The sequence below is a fragment of the Phyllobates terribilis genome, unplaced genomic scaffold, assembly GCF_046119375.1.
Source record: "Phyllobates terribilis strain yellow unplaced genomic scaffold, ASM4611937v1 Scaffold_7__3_contigs__length_470593459, whole genome shotgun sequence".
Taxonomy (NCBI): Eukaryota; Metazoa; Chordata; class Amphibia; order Anura; family Dendrobatidae; genus Phyllobates; species Phyllobates terribilis.
In genome coordinates this window covers 132,396,855-132,416,690 of record NW_027362767.1, presented here as the reverse complement: position 1 = coordinate 132,416,690, position 19,836 = coordinate 132,396,855, and the positions used below count along the sequence as shown (strand labels likewise).

At 48.0% G+C, this 19,836-nt stretch overlaps 1 protein-coding gene across 2 annotated transcripts in view; it reads right to left on the bottom strand.

The window, feature by feature from the left end:
* Positions 1–19,836, bottom strand: part of PLCB2 (phospholipase C beta 2) — a 181,089-nt gene that overhangs the window by 77,313 nt on the left and 83,940 nt on the right. For both annotated transcript variants that reach the window (XM_073639196.1, XM_073639197.1), the window contains exon 4: positions 4,608–4,748. In XM_073639196.1, the coding sequence (XP_073495297.1) occupies positions 4,608–4,748 (141 nt within the window). The remainder of the gene's footprint in view (positions 1–4,607; positions 4,749–19,836) is intronic.

Below are 19,836 nucleotides of genomic sequence, written 5' to 3'. Positions count from 1 at the left end.
TGTACACCTTGTTTATGATGGACAGGAGTGGCGTCAGTCCCAACATGGAGCTGTTGACACCAATCCTCCAGCTGAGCTTCGGAGTCATTGTCCTCCACTGTATCTGGTGGGGTCAAGGATTCCACTGTGTGTATGGCATCATTAGTTACAGTATACAGTCTGGCAACGGTGGCGTATCTTGGTATTTTAACTTCCTCCTCCCCACAATTTAGGAGACGTATGGGTACCCTCCCATTGCGTACATCAACTACCCCTCTATCAGTTAAGAGTGTAGGTCTGTGCTCTGAGCTAATGGGCTCCACTACCGCCTGGTAGCTCCGTCCTTTCAGACCTATTGCTGCCCTACACCAAATCAGCATTTCACTCATCGGGGGAATCACAATGGGTATCGGGTCGGTCACCCGTACATTACCAATCTCACCACCTGTTAGCTTTACCTGTTGCTGGTACAGGAGAGCTCGAATCTCTCTCTGGAGCACCTTCCTCTGCCCTGGTTTGGCAGTGTCAGCAATCTGTTGGAGTAAAAACAACACTTCTCCCAAACAGTTACCAACAATATTTGTACCAAGTATCATATACAAGTCCGTATCACCAGGGTTAGATTCTACTACAATCAGTCCTTGGTCCTTTAGTTCCGCTCTCCCCACCTTCACTGTCACATCCTTAACCCCTACTAGGTTAAGAGGAAGGCCATTAGAGGCATACACAGAGAGGTTTGGGGCTGGCGGGTGGAGTTCATCTATGGACCAGTACCTTTTGTAGAGGACATCAGGTATGATGGTTACCTGTGAGCCGGTGTCCAGAAACGCAGGTGTAGCTATGCCGTCCAGCATGATGGACAGGAAAGGCCTTCCTCCTATGAACAGGTGGCACCAGCTTAATGGGCCTGGTTGATTTACTCCTGGGTGTCGGCCCTCGGCCCCAGGGTTTGATCGTTTAAAGGACAGTTCCGTGCTGTGTGGCCTGCCTTGTGGCAACGGTAGCAGATGAAGTCTCCTGGAGGGCGACGTTGGTCGTTGGTCCTCCCACGGGGTGGCATTGTCCTCCTACGGGGTGGCGTTGTCCTCCTTCTTCTCCTCATCCAGGGGACATCCTCAGGGCTGTCGGCGAGTAGGATCCTTCCTTCCGGCTCGGGCTCCGTCTGTAGCTGCAGGGTGCTCAGGACAGTGGCCAGGGTTTTACTTAGCTGACGCACTTCAGAGCGCAGGCTGTCCAGCTCGCTAGGAGGCACTGTTTCCATTTTTGTTTCAGCCGTTAATGAAGGAGCAGTGGGTGCTGCGGGCACTGTGGTAACGCTGGATAGCAGTATCTGTTGTTTCCAGGGGCTGCAGACCCTTTATAGCCATGTCCTTAAGGATGTCAAAGGTGGCATCTGGATGATCTAAAGCCCACAACCGTACAGTTCTGCTCTCCTCCTGGGACCTCAACCCCCGGATGAACTGTTCCGTCAGCATTTTATTTTCATCTTGTATGCTGGCTGGACTAACCTGTTTCAGGGCCCGCCGGGCTTCTTGTAAGCGCCAGGCGTAGTCCCGGATACTGTCCTCAGGTTTCTGGGTACAGTGGTAGAACCTCATCCGGAGATCTGTCTCAGTGCGGTTTTCAAAAACAGTTTGCAGTCTCTTAAAGATAATGGATACTGATTCCTAGTCTGCGGCTGGCCAGGTTTCAACTTCCCGCTCTGCGGCACTAGTCAATTGTCCCAGCACAACAGCAGCTCGCTGCTTACCAGTCATAGAATACATGTCCAGTACACCGCATATTTTTCTCTTGAATCCAGACAGGGTGTCTGGTTTGCCCTCATACTGGGGGGGCATCAGGAGTGTTAACCGGTGCTCCGGCGGCTTGCTGGTCGTCGGCCATGGTTGCGCCCCCCCTAGTAAACCGTAGCCTACCTTCTTCACTTTTTATCAGGTAGGCCGCAGCTCCGCGGGCGACAGTCTTCTTCCAGGACCTTGCGTCGCTCGCGTCTGACGTCAGAGCGTCCACTGGACTCCTTCCAGGACCTGGAGCTTCCTGGTTCGACGTCAAGGGTGGGGCGTGTCCTGGGCTTCGCGCGCTTTCACAGTCACGCCTCTCGGGTTCCCGCGGTTACGCCCCTCTTCTTCCCGCGCGGCGACAGGAAAATGGCGGATAATGGCGGGAAACCTTCACCACAGTGAGTGTTACAGTCTTTTAAGGCGCACAGTACCCTGTGGCAGTGGGCACGCAATCCTGTTTGTGACGCCAGAAGTTGATGCGCCTCCAGAGCCGTGGGGTACTCGGCAGCCTGGCCTATGGATGCTGGAGGGGCATATCACGTTGGCTGGCCCGGTCCGTGGCCCAGGGCGGTCAACAAAAAGGGGATTGTTATTTGTATGGGGTTTGGGGAAGTGTTCGTGACGCCACCTGTGGTGCCTGGTAAGGATTACCAGCGCTGCGACAGTCCTCTGAGGCGGATGTTAGGGCAGCTTATGATGGAACGGCTCCCCACAGGTAGAGCGGGCCTCAGGGCAGCGTGGGGGAATGGATGGTGGTACAGGTGAGAGACGGCCAGGACGGTTCAGGGAGAAATGATAGACACTCACACTGGAGTTTGCTTCAGTACCTTTACTGGTGTAGATGCAGGTATGGTCCAGGGTACTCGGTAGGAAGGGTGCACTTCTGGACTCTCCCCAGTGAGCGGGTATAGGGCCTCCTGATCCGTTGCTTTCACTTGCTAAGCTTCTGACCTGCCTGGAGCTAGGCCTGGCTTAATTACTGTCTCTCTCTCTTGCACCTGCTGACCTGGTGGTAGGGCTTTCTCTTAGAGATCACTCTCCCTGGACGCTGGGGCCTCCGTGACTCCTTGCCCTGGTACGGTAGTCAGCGTTGGTCGACCTGGGACTTGTAGTCCTCCAGGTATCCGGTGATCCCTACTGGGTATGAAGGGGCCCTGTAGGCGCGGACCCGGTGTCCGGTGTATAGTTCGGGGTGAGCCTGGTATGCTCCTCTGCCCCCTTAACTTCTCTCTCCTCTCCTCTTTGCCGTCGGCCACACTCGGGGCCCTCAGCACTTAACTCGTGCTGTAGGCCTTGGCTCGCCTAAGCACAGCAGCCAGCGTGCTGCGTCTTCACTGGTCTAAGTGCCAGCACACTAACTTCTCACTACTCTCTGACTAAACTCTCAACTGAACTCAGCTGCCTGGCTCTACCCTCCATATATATCCCTAACGGGCTACCTCTGGTGGTCTGAGGTGGTAGGGTGGAGATGTGTGAATGTGTGAGGGCCTCTTGTGGAGAAGTCCATCCATGCACCCTACTGGGTTCTGTAGCACCTAGGCGTAGCAGGGCGCCACAATAGCATCTCTTAGGAAACCCTCAAGGATTTTACCGACAGTAGAGATTAAACTTACCAACCTATAACTTCCAGGCTCAAATTTTGCCCCCTTTTTTGAATATTGGCACCAAAATTGCTGTGCACCAGTCCTATGGTACAGACCTTGTTATTATGGAATCTGTGAATATTAGAGATAATGGTCTGTCCATCATTGTACTTAATTGCAGCAGTACTCGGGGGTGTCTGCAATCTGGGCCTGGGGATTTGTCTACTTCATGCTGGGTTAAGCATTTAGTGGAGAATGTCTAGTATCCCTGATTACGTCATCTGTCATGGGATTTTCTTGTACAAATACTGAAAAGAAAAAGGAGTTTAGCAGATTGGCCTTTCCCTCATCCTCTTCCATCCTAGTGTTGAGGGAGTCAACACTATCTTTTTTTCATTTTCTTACCGTTTATGTAGTAGAAGAATATTTTTGGATTCTTTTTACTTTCTTTGGCAATGAGCCTCAATCTTTTTAACCTTGATTTCATTTTTTCCACTATTTATTTTGTTTTCTGGTCTGTTCCATACACGGTCAGACACAGCCATTACACAGTACACAGCAGGGGCACATTTATAAGATTATCTCAGCACAGGAACATTTTATTTAAATACATTCAATTGCGGAACTTACCGTATTATCATTCCAAGATCTATTGATTAAAAGGAACTTTAAGCCAAATCACACTTAGGACAAATCACTCGCAAGCTCTTTCACACTCGCTATAACAGATTATTTAAATACCCTAAATTTACATTTCCTAAATTTTAAATACATTTTAATTTTTAAATACATTTTAAATTTAATTAAATTTTCCTTAGCTGCAATACAAACTGCAAATCGCTGCAAATGTCTGCAAAAGGGCAGTGCCATATAATATGATGATTGCAATATATTAAGAGGATAAGAAGGGAGGAGTGCTTCTTTAAGAAACACCGATGAAAATTGCTGTGTAACTTATATGAAGGAAATTTACTGTTCATAGCACAGAATATATTATATCAGTGTAACAGGATTCATCCGAAAACATAAAGGAACATTTTGGTTAAAAGTGACACTAGATTCTCACATTTATCTATTGATTGGGCTAGGCAGACAAAAATGAGAAGAAACGAGTAATGCATACGTATTAGGTATCTCATGTAATCCTATTACTGAGATAGACGCTGCGCAGTCATCTGATAACCTAACTATACTGTACAGGAGACATCATAGTATCAATGTAAATACAAGAAATCATTTCCCTGTAAGACTGTTAGTACGATACCTTGCCGACATTTTCCTTGTAGGATACGAAGTTATGAAAGGTAAGATCCACCATGTCTGACCCAGTGACGATACATAGAGTTTTGGCCAGGAAATTATTTTCAGGAAAGTCCAGGTTGAAAACTTCACGTAATTTTGGACTCTATAAAAAAGTGAAATGACATTAGTAGATGATCAACAAGGATTTAAATGACAATTTGCATATTAAGCCCTGTCCATTATCCTTATTGACATCGCTATCTTGGTAAGAGCGAGCGTAGTCTAAAATCAATCTACATTTTTGCCTTTTCGCACTGACACTGGATGGGGTCACAGTGTCAGTGCGAGCAACATAGGTGGATTATAAAGAGGGCAATCTGGGCTATCACTTAGGCCCAAGAGCCTGGGGGGACCATAACCAGATTGCCATTGTTATAATGTTTTGATGTTTTGTGCACCACCATTGGCATCGCACATCTCCAGGCGGGGAATTTTCCTGGAGTTCTGCAGCCGGTAATACACAATGGCAGCGCAGTTCCAGGGAACCTCCCATTGACTTTTTTGGAACATGCTTCTGCCGACATCATGTGTCACAAGAAGTGAAGCTGTTGGAGATCGCATGGAAAGGTATTAAAAACTTTTTTTTCACTAAAATGAATTAAATGAGGGTGGAAGAGAGCAAATAATAATGAATTGAGGGTGGGAAGTGTTTGAGTGGACATTATATTAAATTTAATTGGGGGTGGGTGAGAGGACATAACTAAATGAATTGGGGGAGGGGTGCATGTAAATATAATGAATTGGAAGGTCATGTAATTATAATGAATGGGGGGCAGTGGAGAGTTGAGGATGCAGGAGACTGACTGGTAGTGAATTTGGGGAAAGGGTACAGGGGCAAATTAATTTATATATCTGCTGGACTGGGAAAAGTGGCTAATTATAGCTAACATATCACAATGGTGGATTATCAATTTATATTAGTAATGGTGATAGCTAATTATATACTGTAATAATGATGAGTGCATGTCTGTATTCAGCTGCGTAGTGCAGGGGATTTCTTATTCAGGAAACATATGTGTACATATATGTGACCTTTTTATTTTTAGGGGCGCGATGATTAGTGCGGTTAACTCTGCAGGGACCGAGTCCTGGCGTTAGGCGATTAACATGAAGGTTTGACAAGATGAAGAAAAAGACTGTAATTAGATGTGACGTCAGCGGTAAGTTACTGGATGTAAGCATTTATTCTGTATAGGGGGACTGTATAAGGGGACTGTATAGGGGTATGTTTACATGGACCGACAGGCGGCACTAAACCATCACCAATCAGTAAACCATTTTAAAGGGGTGTCCCAAAACTAAATTTTATTTTCATCCCAAACTATCTATTTCATGTCATAATCTAAGCTTTTTTTAATATAAAAAACACCTACAAAAAACAAACAAATCGTGTACATAGAAAAAGTCTTATATCTTTGAGTTCAGCTCAATAAAAATGGGAGCAAAAACAAAAGTGTTGTGTTTATATCTTTGTTCAGTGTATATACTATGTCACAGTAAGATACTGTGCAGAAGATTAAATAGAACTGTCAAATGTAACCTTACCATGGAAACAGTCAAAAGGCAAAACGTACGTCGGAGGTCTTTGGGTCATTCGCTTCTGGTCAGTTCCTCTCTACTTACATGGTATGTTTACATTTGACAGTTCTATTTAATCTTCTGCACTGTACAATCATGTTTAAAATCAATATTTACAAATTGAAGTAAAAAAAATAGCAAATAATGACTTTATCAATAAAAAACAATAAATAAAGCCGGTATCGTACTGGAACTATGTGGCTTAGACGAATCACTCACCAGTGGAGCGCACTAACCACTTCATTATTGTGGATTAATTAGTTATTGTCACTATGAAATAGTAGTCAGTAATAGATACTTATATGTAATAAACTATATGTAATGGATATTAGTGTGAATAATAATCTAACAATATCATTAAAAAAAATTACATTTTGTTAATAGACTTAAATTGAAAACAGATAAATAAACACAATTTTATAAAAAGAAAAACAAGAATGGTAAATTATCCATTCACAGTAAATATTCCCATAATAAAGGGGACATTGTCACTATCAGCAATACAGGCCATTCCAGTAACACCGCACCTGAACCTAATTCCCTGGCACCAAAAGAAAATGTTCCAACATCTGACACATAATTACCCACTCCTGAATCGAGGACACCCACTTCTCCTCAACTGGGGTCTCGCATACGTGAGATCAGGGAATAGATGAATAAAATTAAATAAGAAATCAAACAACATGATACTGCACAATCTTTATCTCATTTTTCACTACCTTCACTTACACCTTATTTCATAACACCAATCCCAGGTCCCCTCCAGACCTTTTACATTTTTCTTTTCAATCACCCCCATCAGTTAACGCGCCACTCTATACACCCAACGAGGAACCCCTTGAAATGCCTTCAGTTTATGAAACAGACCTGTCTACACTGAATACGACCTCTACTATCCTCATCACATAGAAAATGTACCATTTTAGTAGACAAATCTCTAACAGGAACCAATGCGTTGGTCCCTTCCCTACCGAATGGGAAATCCAATCCCACGTCAATAAATCCCTCACATACTATCGCTCATTATTTCCCCACTAAATTCTTAAAAACGAAAAAAGAAAATTTCCCAAAAATGCTGCAGAGGAGGCGAAAAAAAAAAGGATAAATTCAATCATACACACAGATTCCTGACACTTATTATATATTGTCATTTTAAGTTTATCTAATTTCCATATTGTGCAATTTTTTATGTATTAAAAAATTATATAAAAAAATAAATTTTCTTTCTTTCTTTTTTTTTCTTCTCCAAAACATTAAAGGAGTTGTCCACTACTTTCACATTGATGCCGTATCCGTAGGTGCCGGCAGCGGTGGCTGCCGACCGGAAGTGCTTACTTGGGGTGCTTGGACATCCATCTGTAGTGGCCGCAGCGGGGTACTACACATCCGCCTCCCATTCAATTGAATAGGAGGCAGATGTGCAGTACCCTACGGCGGCCACTACAACTTGACGGCCAAGCACCGCAGGTAAGGACTTCCGGCCGGCGGCTGCCACCATCGGCACCGATAACAGCTGATCGGTGGGGGTGCCGCGTGCGGGACTCCAGCCAATCATACTTTGATGCGCTATCCTACGGATAGGGCATCAATGTGAAAGTAGTAGACAACACCTTTAACTAGCCTAACCGTGTCATTATTATATAAAATTCATAATTCATATAATATAATTGGATGCTATTAATATATCTTGATATTCTCGATCTTGATAATGTTAAAAATGTTGAAAATCTTAATTAATCCTTATATGCACTTTTTAGACGTGCATAAAAGCGCAGTGTGCCACAATTTTGTGCACTTCTGAAAAGAAGGACCTAGCTTAACAGAGGCCAGACAGAGTCCAGAGTAACTCTGTTGCCTTATTATAGTGAATGGATCCCTCGGGGGTTTCATCTGAATCATGGCATTCTGAGATTTAGATGGAAACTCCGATGTAAGTGCAGCGTGATCCAAAATGTTATGTAAAATGTTCCCTATAAAAGCTTCAACTCAATCCCCAAAAAAAAGCAAGTCTCCCCTCAGGTCCTTCATCTGTTAATAGAAATATAGGGGCTTCCACGTTACTAGTAGCACAAAGGCTCTGGAAAAGTTAAATGGCTCCTCGCCCCCCAAAAGAAATTCAGCAAATTCTGAGCTCCTAAATCCAAATGTCCCCCCCCCTTCTGAGCCCCAGTGTGTCTAAACCACATTTAGCGTCCACATGTTTGCCATTTCTGTAGCAATAAGAGCCCACTTAATTTTCGAGTGCGTGTCTCCAGAAGCATGAGCTGGGCATAATGTACTAGGCACTACAACATACTGGTCACTACAACTGCAGTTTGCAATTTTCACTCAGCAACATCCACTGCTGCTTGTTTCTGGAAAACACCCATTGAGTCAAAATCCTCACCACACCTGTAGATAAAATACCAAAAGGGCATAATTTCCAAAATGGGGTCACTTGAGGGAGGATCTGCTCTTCTAGCACTTAGGGGCTCTGTATATAGAGTGTGCAAACTATTCAAGGAAAATCTGCGCTCCAGGAGGCAAATAGCGCTCCGTGCCTCCGGAGTCTCGCCGTGTGGCTAAGCAGTGCTGTACAGCCACATATGGGGTATTTCCACCTTCAGCAGATATTGTGTGACATATTTTGGTGCCATTTTTCCCCATTTCCCCTTATGAATATGTTTGTGGTAAAAATGTATTTTTTTTTCTTCACTACCCAATGGTATAACATTCTGTGACACATCTGTGGTGTCAATATGATCACTGCACCCCTAGATGAATTCATTGAGAGGTGTAGTTTGTAACATGGGGTCACTTATGGGGGAATTTGCTGTTCTGGCACCTCGGGGGCTCTGCCAGTGAGTCATGGCACCCGCAAACCATAACAGTAAAATCTGCACTATAATATGCCTCTCCTTCCCTTCTGAACTTTCTACTGTACCTAAAAAGTATTTCCCGATTGCATGTAGGGTATTGGCGTACTCAGGGGAAATTGCACAACAAACTGATAGGTCCATTTTTTCCTATCAGACCTTAGAAAAATTAAAAATTTGGGGCTAAAACAACATTTTAGTGGTAAAAATGTAATTATTTTTTCACTGCCCAATAGTATTAAATTCTGTGAGGCACATGTGGTGTCAATATGATCACTGCACCCCTAGATAAATTCATTGGGGGGTGAAGTTTATAAAATGGGGTCACTTATGGGTGGTTTCTGCTGTTTTGGTACCTCAGGGGCTCAGCCAATGTGACCTGGCACCCTTAAACCAGTCCAGCGAAATCTAATCTCCAATATGGAGCTCATTCCCTTCTGAGCTTTGTACTGTACCTCAAAAGTAGTTTTCGACCACTTATGGGGTATTTTCCTGTTAACCCTTGTGGAAATGCAAATTTGGGGTTAAAACAACATTTTTGTGGGAAAAATATGATTTTTTATTTTCTTGACTCAAAGTTATAAAATTCTGTGAAGCACCTGGGGGTTCAAGATGCTCACGACACATCTAGATAAATTGCTTGAGGTGTCTGGTTTCCAAAATGGGTCACTTGTGGAGGTTTTCCACTGTTGAGGAAAATCAGGAGCTCTGCAAATGTGAAATGGTGTCCACTATCTATTCCAGACAATTTTGTGCTCCAAAATTCAAATGGTGCTCCTTCCCTTCCAATCACTGCCGTGCACCCAAATAGTAGTTTTCCCCCACATATTGGGTATCGGTGTACTCAGGAGAAATTACACAACAAATTGTATGGTCTGTTTTCTCTTGTTACCCTTGTGAAAATGAAAAATTTGGAGCTAAAGTAACATTTTTGTGGGAAAAAGTGAAATGTTCATTTTTTCCTTCCACATTGCTTTAATTCCTGTGAAGCACCTGAATGGTTAATAAACTTCTTGAATGTTGTGGTTTTGAGCACCTTGAGGGGTGCAGTTTTCAGAATGGTGTCACTTTGGGGTATTTTCTGTAATATAGGCCCCTCAAAGTCACTTCAAATGTGATGTGGTCCCTAAAAAAATAGTTTTGTAAATTTTGTTGGAAAATTGAAGAATTGCTGATCAACTTTTAACCCTTGTAACAAATAAAAATGTATGTTTTAAAAATGATGCCGATGTAAAGTAGACATGTGAGAATTGATATTTATTAACTATTTTGTGTGACATAGCTCTCTGGTTCAAGGGCATGGAAATTAAAAGTTTGAAAATTGCAAAATTTTCCAATTTTTTTGCCAAATTTCCGATATTTTCATGAATAAATGCAAGTCTTATTGAACAAACTTTACCACTATGATGAAGTACAATATGTCACGAAAAAACATTCTCAGAATCACTGGACTCCGTTGAAGCGTTCCAGAGTAATTACCTCAAAAAGTGACAGTGATCACAATTGAAAAAATTGGCCTGGTCAGGAAGGTGAAAACAGGCTGAGTAGTGAAGGGGTTAATAGAATTGTGTAACATTTTTTTTTAAATAAAAATATGTTTATTTATCCATTTTAATTTTAAGTCTATAAACAAAATTTAATGTTTTTTAATGATATTGTTAGATTGTCATTCACACTAATATCCATTACATGCCGTTTATTACATATAAGTATTGATTACTGACTACTATTTCATAGAGAGAATAACTAATAGTGATGAGCGAATGTATAACCCATTAACCGAGCACGCTCGGGGCCTAACCGAGTATCTTTGGCGTGCTTGAAAACAGTGATCGAGTCGTCGCGGATGCATGTGTCGCGGCTATTAGACAGCTGTGACACATGCAGGGATTGCCTAACAAGCAAGCAATCCCTGCATGTGTCACAGCTGTCTAACATCCACAAGACATGCAGCCACGGTGACTTTTTTTTTAAGTGTTGGTGATTTTTTTTCAGTATTTAGACCCCCCTCTCCCTGTTATACACTGATTGTGCTATGTAGTTTGTGTTTGAAAAAGAGCTCGGTGTGAGCCGAAACGCGTAAAAATAAAAACTATGAAATTACATTTCAATTCTGGAACTGTTTCCTTCATACAGCAGCGCGGTCCACTCTGAAACGTCATTCTCCTTTTTCTACTAAACAGTAAGATACTGTGCAGAGGATTAGATAGAACTGCCAAATGGAAACACACAATGTAAATAGAGAGGAACTGACCAGAAGTGAATGACCCCCAAAAACGTACGTTTCGCCTTTAGATTTCTGCTTCACCTTTTGACTTCTGGTCAGTTCCTCTCTATTTCCATGGTAAGGTTACATTTGACAGTTCTATTTAATCTTCTGCACTGTATCTTACTGTGACATATATATATGCTGCTACAGGGGTATTGCACCTCGAACCAGAGGTGTGATATTCCACTCCCGGGTAAGGATGGAGTGTGGACCAGGACTCAGTAAGCTGCATGCACCACACACACCCCATTTCCGGGGGACAGCTCAACGGTGCTCCCACTAGACAGAAGTGCAGGCACGACAGCATCTGTCCCTGGCTGGAGTGGGGAGGGGGAGGAATACCCAGTGGTGTAGGAGCAGATAGGGGTGGGTCTCTGGGCATAGGTAGGAGCCCATTGGTTGCTAGTCACCTGGGCTCGGGTGTCAGAAGGAGGTATATAAGGTGGGCACCATCTTAGAACAGTGTGCAGTGTGCAGTGCAGAGAAGAAGCTAAGAGTGAGAGGAGAAGACAGGAAGCAGAGCCCCTGCATGGGCTCTGCTCCGCAGGCAGGCCTTGTCAGGAGGCTGGAGCCTGAGAGAGAGAGAAAGGAGAAGGAACAGGAAGGAAAGTAAGAAAGGAAGCAAGGAACACAGAGAAAGGCCCAGAGACACGAGTGAAGAAGGAACCCTAAGAACCCACGAGATAACGGGTGAAGGGTTGGCAGAGCAGGGTATCGGAACCCAAATTGGTGGAGGCGACTAATCCTCAGCCAAAACCGGAGGTTGTGACCACATCTTGGTGCGACCCCTCACTACATCCACCAGGAAAGCATACCACATAGGGTCAGGGAAACCGGAGAGAGGTTTCGCCAACAGAAGGCCCGAGGAAGCGGGACAAAGGTGGGTCACTGGTGGGGACGGCCAGAGAAAGGAAAGGAAGGGAGTCCTGTGCCACGCTCTGGAATTGCCTGGGAGTTGGTCGAGCCCCTTGCCTGGTGGACGCAGCACGGCTTGGGCAGTCACCGCCGGTACCGAGGTGACTAGGACCAGTAAAGAACTGTGAGTAAAGTATTGGAAACTGCAACCACACATCTCTGTGTTTCATCGCCGCACCAGCACCATCAGTACTGGGACGCTCACACCATCTCTCCCATCATTCACATTAGCTGCCCTGAGGCAATACTTCTCCCGTGGGGAGTTATCCCATACTTGGCTGCGCATACAACACCAGCCTCAGCGATCTGCAGCGCAGCGGTGGTCCCCACTGACCGCAATCCACGGGTGGCGTAGTCGGACACTTGTTACAACACAAATAGACTGCCACTGGTTTGACCGCCCTGGGCACGGACCAGGTCGCCGCCACACGGAGACTACAACCCCCAGCATCCCACCAGCGATCCGGCTCCGGGTATCCCCTGCACAGCACAGGCCCAAAGGGCGAGTCAACTTTGGCGTAGTCGGCAGGATCGAGACCAACCCGCCACAAACGGGTATTGCGTGCCTGAAGAAAATTGTACATGTACCTGGAAAAGAAGTCTCCCGCCATTTCCAGAAGTTTCCCGCCGTCCGGAGTCGTTTCCCGCCATCCGGAGCCAATTCCCGCCATCAGACGCCATCTTGGACCGTTTCCCGCAATCAGACGCCATCTTGGGTCGTTTCCCGCCGTCTTCCCGCCATCCACAGTCGTTTTCTCACCATCGGGCGCCATCTTCGGGACGCCGCGCGGGAAGAAGAGGGGCGTGGACGCCGAAAGCGCGCGAGATCTGAAGCTCCGCCCCACGCACCGACGCTGCGTAAGGTCCTGGAAGGGAGAGGGAGCGACGCTGACGTCACAGGAGCGCGACGCAAGGTCCTCAACCCCGACGATCGACTGCGGAGCCGCGGCCTACGGAGGAAGATCAACGCAAGGTAGGCCACGGTCCACCAGGGGGGAGGAGGACACCAGGAACGGAGAGCAAGATGGCGGACCGGCAGCAGACCAAGCTGCCCAGCATCGGCAGTGCCCCAGCCGTCGCGGGCCCCGACCAGCGCCAGGAGAAGACGCGTGATGCAGGAGCGGTCGCGGGAGCAGGTAAGAGGAGCCTCCCTGTCCCGGACGCTGCCAGCGTCAGCCTGCTCCCGGGCCCCCTGGTGGAGCCGCCGATCCCGGGCACTGCAAACACCGACCTGCTCCAGACCCCGCAACAAGCCCTGCTGCCGAGCCCTCCAGCCCTGGTCACTGCCGCCACCAGCCCAGGCCCAAAGTCGCACCCTCTGACCCCGGGCGTCATCAACAGCGACCTTCTCCAGGCCCGGTCGCAAGGCCTGCTACACAAGGGCGCAAAGGGACTGTATGCCCTCCATGTCCACCGTCTAACAGAGGAGGAGCTGCGGTACCGCCCAGACATGGACTACCCTGAGGATCCGGACGGATCTGAAGGCTATGAGGAAGGAGCATCAGGAGGACACCGTTATTGAATAAACGGTAAAATTAACTGTATATAGTTACCCGTAAGGGTATAGAAACTGTTGCTGAGTGGAGTGTGGTCCCCATTGGGACTAATGTGGACTGTTACCTGTGTGCCCCTAATCCCTAACCAGGCTGAGGACTGTGAGCAGCCATTCCCCCTTTCCAACCGGCCGAGGACTGGGAACGGCCAATCCCTTGTATATAGTTGCGCTTCTTAAAGCGCCCCCTACTGGTTTTATACGAAACTGCATCGTCTACCTCGGAATTAAATGGGCTGTTGCACCTTTACCTGGTCGCAAGTTGCACAGCGGCCAGAGCTCAAGAATGTTTTACTTGAAAAAGTTTTATATTGAAAAGTTTTATATGCTGCTAGAATAATAATGAAAATGTTTCATGTGATGTTTTATATGCTAAAAGAGTTCCGGTAGTTTTGACCATAGCTAGTGACAGAAGAATGTTAAAGGAAAGAAAAAGAGTACCAGTAACGTTAAAAAGAAAAGAGTACCTCCCAAACAGGGATGAGTTTATGGTTAATGTCTTATATGCGAGTGCACTTTAAAAATTTGTATGTTTTAAATTGTTTTGCTCTTTTCCAGCCCGAGGACGTGCTGTGATTTACCAGGGGGGAATGTAGCACCCGTGGGCTCGGCTGCTACAGGGCTATTGCACCTCGAACCAGAGGTGTGATATTCCACTCCCGGGTAAGGATGGAGTGTGGACCAGGACTCAGTAAGCTGCATGCACCACACACACCCCATTTCCGAGGGACAGCTCAACGGTGCTCCCACTAGACAGAAGTGCAGGCACGACAGCATCTGTTCCTGGCTGGAGTGGGGAGGGGGAGGAAAACCCAGTGGTGTAGGAGTAGATAGGGGTGGGTCTCTGGGCATAGGTAGGAGCCCATTGGTTGCTAGTCACCTGGGCTCGGGTGTCAGAAGGAGGTATATAAGGTGGGCACCATCTTAGAACAGTGTGCAGTGCAGAGAAGAAGTTAAGAGTGAGAGGAGAAGACAGGAAGCAGAGCCCCTGCATGGGCTCTGCTCCGCAGGCAGGCCTTGTCAGGAGGCTGGAGCCTGAGAGAGAGAGAAAGGAGAAGGAACAGAAAGGAAAGTAAGAAAGGAAGCAAGGAACAGGAACACAGAGAAAGGCCCAGAGACACGAGTGAAGAAGGAACCCTAAGAACCCACGAGATAACGGGTGAAGGGTTGGCAGAGCAGGGTATCGGAACCCAAATTGGTGGAGGCGACTAATCCTCAGCCAAAACCGGAGGTTGTGACCACATCTTGGTGTGACCCCTCACTACATCCACCAGGAAAGCATACCACATAGGGTCAGGGAAACCGGAGAGAGGTTTCGCCAACAGAAGGCCCGAGGAAGCTGGACAAAGGTGGGTCACTGGTGGGGACGGCCAGAGAAAGGAAAGGAAGGGAGTCCTGTGCCACGCTCTGGAATTGCCTGGGAGTTGGTCGAGCCCCTTGCCTGGTGGACGCAGCATGGCTTGGGCAGTCACCGCCGGTACCGAGGTGACTAGGACCAGTAAAGAACTGTGAGTAAAGTATTGGAAACTGCAACCACACGTCTCTGTGTTTCATCGCCGCACCAGCACCATCAGTACTGGGACGCTCACACCATCACTCCCATCATTCACATTAGCTGCCCTGAGGCAATACTTCTCCCGTGGGGAGTTATCCCATACTTGGCTGCGCATACAACATCAGCCTCAGCGGTCTGCAGCGCAGCGGCGGTCCCCACTGACCGCAATCCACGGGTGGCGTAGTCGGACACTTGTTACAACACAAATAGACTGCCACTGGTTTGACCGCCCTGGGCACGGACCGGGTCGCCGCCACACGGAGACTACAACCCCCAGCATCCCACCAGCCATCCGGCTCCGGGTATCCCCTGCACAGCACAGGCCCAGGGGGCGAGTCATATACAGTACATATATATATATATATATATATATGGTATCTATCTATCTATATATAGATAGATATATAGATATACGGTATATATAGAGATATATATCTATATATATACACTATGACTTCATTGCTACTAATTGTATCTGTCTTACATATATATGTATATTATATTACACCCACTGAATGAGGTGTTTTCCATAACTTCCTTTTGTATGACTATCCACACATTTTTAATGCTTATTTTTAATGCCATATATGGTTTTGTATGTTTAATGGCTTAAAGAGCTTGTCTGTTGTCCACTACTTTAACATTAATGGCCTATCCTCAGGATAGGTTATCAATTTCTGATCGGTGGGGGTGTAACACCCACCACATCCTCTAATCAGCTATTGTGGGTGCCGGCCTGAAGAGCTCTGTCACGGAGCTGCTCCATCTACTGATAGTGACCGCGGCCGGGTACTGCACATCCGGTCCCTACTCAAATAAATACAGGGCAGATGTGCAGTACCCGGCCGCAGCCACTATCAGTAGATGGAGCAGCTCCGTGACAGAGCTCTTTCGGATCCCCCTCCCCCCCCCCCCGGCACCCAGAACAGCTGATTGGTAGGGGCCATCAATGTAAGAGTTGGGAACACCCTCTCTAGGAAAAGTGTATTTGTGGATACATTTTTTGATTGGCTGTTTATTATTTAATTTTAATGAAACTTTAATTAAGAATTCCTTATCCTTCCCTCACTATACTATCTAACTGCTTTATTTTTTCTACTATTTCCTCTTTAACTCTTCATTTGAGAATCACAGTGCATGCTGGGATACTCAAGCGAAGTGTTATCAAGCGGCAGAGGCCGCAGTCACTGCTTCAGCGTCTGCCCCATATCGGAAAAAAAGCGTCATCAGTAATCTCCGTTCAAGGGGCTGGGCTAGTCCCTGCTCTACTGAGCATGTGTCAGTTATCAATTCCAACTGATGCTCAGTAAATTCCTGTCTCTACACAGTGTAAGTAACGAATGAGCGAGCAGAGACCAGCGTCACTTGTGGGGGTCGCACTGGCCTATGCTCACTCTTTCTTTACTTACACTGTGTAATGACAGTGCACACTCTTGCCGGCTCGTCACTTCTGATCAGAGCCTGTGAGAGAGCGCACTGTCACTGTGCACTGAGAAGAACAATGACAGGAATCTACTGTGCATCCGTCGGAATTGGCAACTGACGCATGCTCGAGTAGAGCAGGGACTATCCCAGCCTCTGAAATGGAGGTGTGACACCCCAGGGGTCTGGTTGCCACAGTAACGTAATGTTATGTCTGAGAGCAGGTGGGAGGTCCTTTAGTCAGGGATCCTGTGCATGCCACACCTCCTGCCCAGCCTTGGGAGGGGAAGAACTTCCCCTGTATAAACCCGGGGCTGAGGCAGGGTTAGTGAGTCCAGGAAGAGTAGAGACAAGAGCAGCATAGGAAGCAGCAGAGTCACAAGGAGTCAGGGGCTGGCAGCTAAAGAGCTCGCCCTGACTAAGAAGATTCTTTACCGGACCCGGAGTCCGAGGCTGTGGGGACTAACTTCTACCCAGCAGCAGAATCCGTTAGGCAGGGGATTTCAGGTCCCCTGGCCCAGAAGCCCGAAGGCCCGGTCACACGCGTGGGACCAGCACCGCCATCGTGGAGCGGAAGCCATTAGAAGGCCCCGAGTCACCGGCCATACGGGTGAGCACCACACGGTACACTCAGGGACGTGGGCTACTTACATCAGCTTCTAGCAAGGTAGCCAGAAGAGTACAGTCAGCTTGGGAGGCCTACAACTACGCCTGGCCAGGGGAGATCCCATCTGCTCAAGGACTGACCAGGCCCCGTTCGCTAGCAAGTACTCCGGGAGGGTCTATCGTTGTTACCAGTAAAGACCCTGAACGCTACCATACCGTCTCTGAGTGGTTCCTGCTACCCCCATCATCCACGTCGGCTGCCCTGAGGCCATACCCCTCCCGTTGGGGGTTATACTATCACGCTGCACCATCCTTCCACCGGCCTCAGCGGTCTGCCCTGCAGCAGCAGCCCCCTGGCTGCATTCAACGGGTGGCGTAGTCATCAACCATTTTCTACCGCTAACAGACTGCCGTCCAGTTTGACTCCCTGGGCACGGACCGGGTCACCGCCACGAGACTACAACCCTAAACAGATCCGGCGCCGGGTAAGCTCCCGCGTGCGCAACGCAGCGCGACACAGGCCCAGGGGCGCGTCAACTTTGGCGTAGTCGGCAGGATCACGTGCCCGCAACCACCGGGTACTGCGTGCCTGAAAAGCAAAGACTGTTCAAACTTACCAGTGGTGAAGATTCCCGCCATCGGTGAAGATTCCCGCCATCCGGCGCCATCTTCAGCCTTCTTCCCGCCATCGGTGAAGTTTCCCGCCACCCGGCGCCATCTTCAGCCTTCTTCCCGCCATCCGTGGAGTTTTCCCGCCATTGGACGCCATCTTGAGGACGCCGCGCGGGAAGAAGAGGGGCGTGGACTCCGAAAGCGCGCGAGAACTGAAGCCCCGCCTCACGTCCGGACGTTGCGTAAGGTCCTGGAAGGAGCCCAGCAGACGCCGACGTCACAGGAGCGCGACGGAAGGTCCTCAACCCTGACGATCCACTGCGGAGCCGCGGCCTACGGAACAGGATCATCGCAAGGTAGGCCACGGTCCACTAGGGGGGAGGAAGATGTCGGATACGGAGGAGAGCTCCACTGCCTCAACCCCCGCCAGCGCTACCGCTGTTGCAGTTATGCCCTTCACCATGCCCTATATCCCGGGAGCAGCTTGGCTACCCCAGTACTCAGGGGAGTCACATACCCTGCATGACTTTAGAGAAAAGCTGGATAGCCTCTTCCAGGTGTACCCCCTCACAGAAGAGCAAAAAGTGAGCATCCTGGTGGCCCAACTAACTGGGGCAGCCAAAAGGGAAGTAAAATCCTGGCCACCTGGGAGGAAGACTGTCGCAGGGATACTAACCCGGCTGAAGGACACCTTTGATACCCGCACCTCAGCCGAGATTAAACTTAGATTCTACGGGTGCAAGCAGCGAGCGCATGAGAGTATAAGGGACTATGCACTCAACCTACAAGAGGCCCTGAGGGCCATTAAGCAGACCGACCCTAATGGAGTGGGAAACGAGGACAGGCTGTTGACCGAACAATTTATAGAGGGTTTATATTGCAATGCCCACCGCACCCAGTTGCGGGCAATGGCCTTACAGGACCCTCATCTAGAATTTGCACAGTTCAAGGACAGAGCCATCCGGGTGCTCCGAGAACCGGCACCAGGTGGCGTTGTGACCCACAGACGCCCCACTACCACTTACTACCAGGAGGCGGCGCCCTTGTCAGCAGGGCCTGTGGGAGCTGATGCGCAGGCTTTGGACAATGACCCGGCTCCAGACCTACACCATCAGGTCCAAGAGCTAGCTAAAAGCGTTGCTGCGCTAACCCGAACTGTGCAGTCTTTACAGGTTTCCACTCCAGGGAAGATCCAGCTGGCATCCGGACCGGAGGACATCCCGTGGCGTCGACCAAGGAGGACCCCACCGGCCAGAGGAAGACCCAGTGACCGATACAGCGAGGACGGACGACCCATCTGCCGCCGCTGCAATCAACCCGGACATATGGAAAGGTACTGTTCTTTAAACGGGCACAACCTGGGGTAGAGGGCCAACCCCCAGGAAAAAGATCACCAGGCCCATCGAACTGGCGCGACAGATATGTGGGAGGACGTCCAGTCTTGCCTGTGGTACTGGATGGCATTCCCATGAGTGCCCTACTGGACACCGGGTCACAGGTCACCACCATCCCGTACGTGCTCTTCAAGCAGTACTGGAATGACTCGGATATTACCCGCTACCCTGACGACGACTTGAGTATCATCGCCAGCAATGGTCAGCCCGTGCCACAGATCGGATTTAAAGAGGTGACCATCAAAATTGGTAGAGTCGAACTGGCCGCACAGGGACTGATCATTGTAGATATTGACAAACATGAGAGTCACCCAAAAATAACTCTAGGAACTAATGTAATTGAAAATTGTCTTGCAGAGGTGATTTTCCTTTTACAGCAGGTTGCCAAGAATGCCAGCTCCGGCGAGCAGCGGGTGCTCCAGAAAGAGATCCG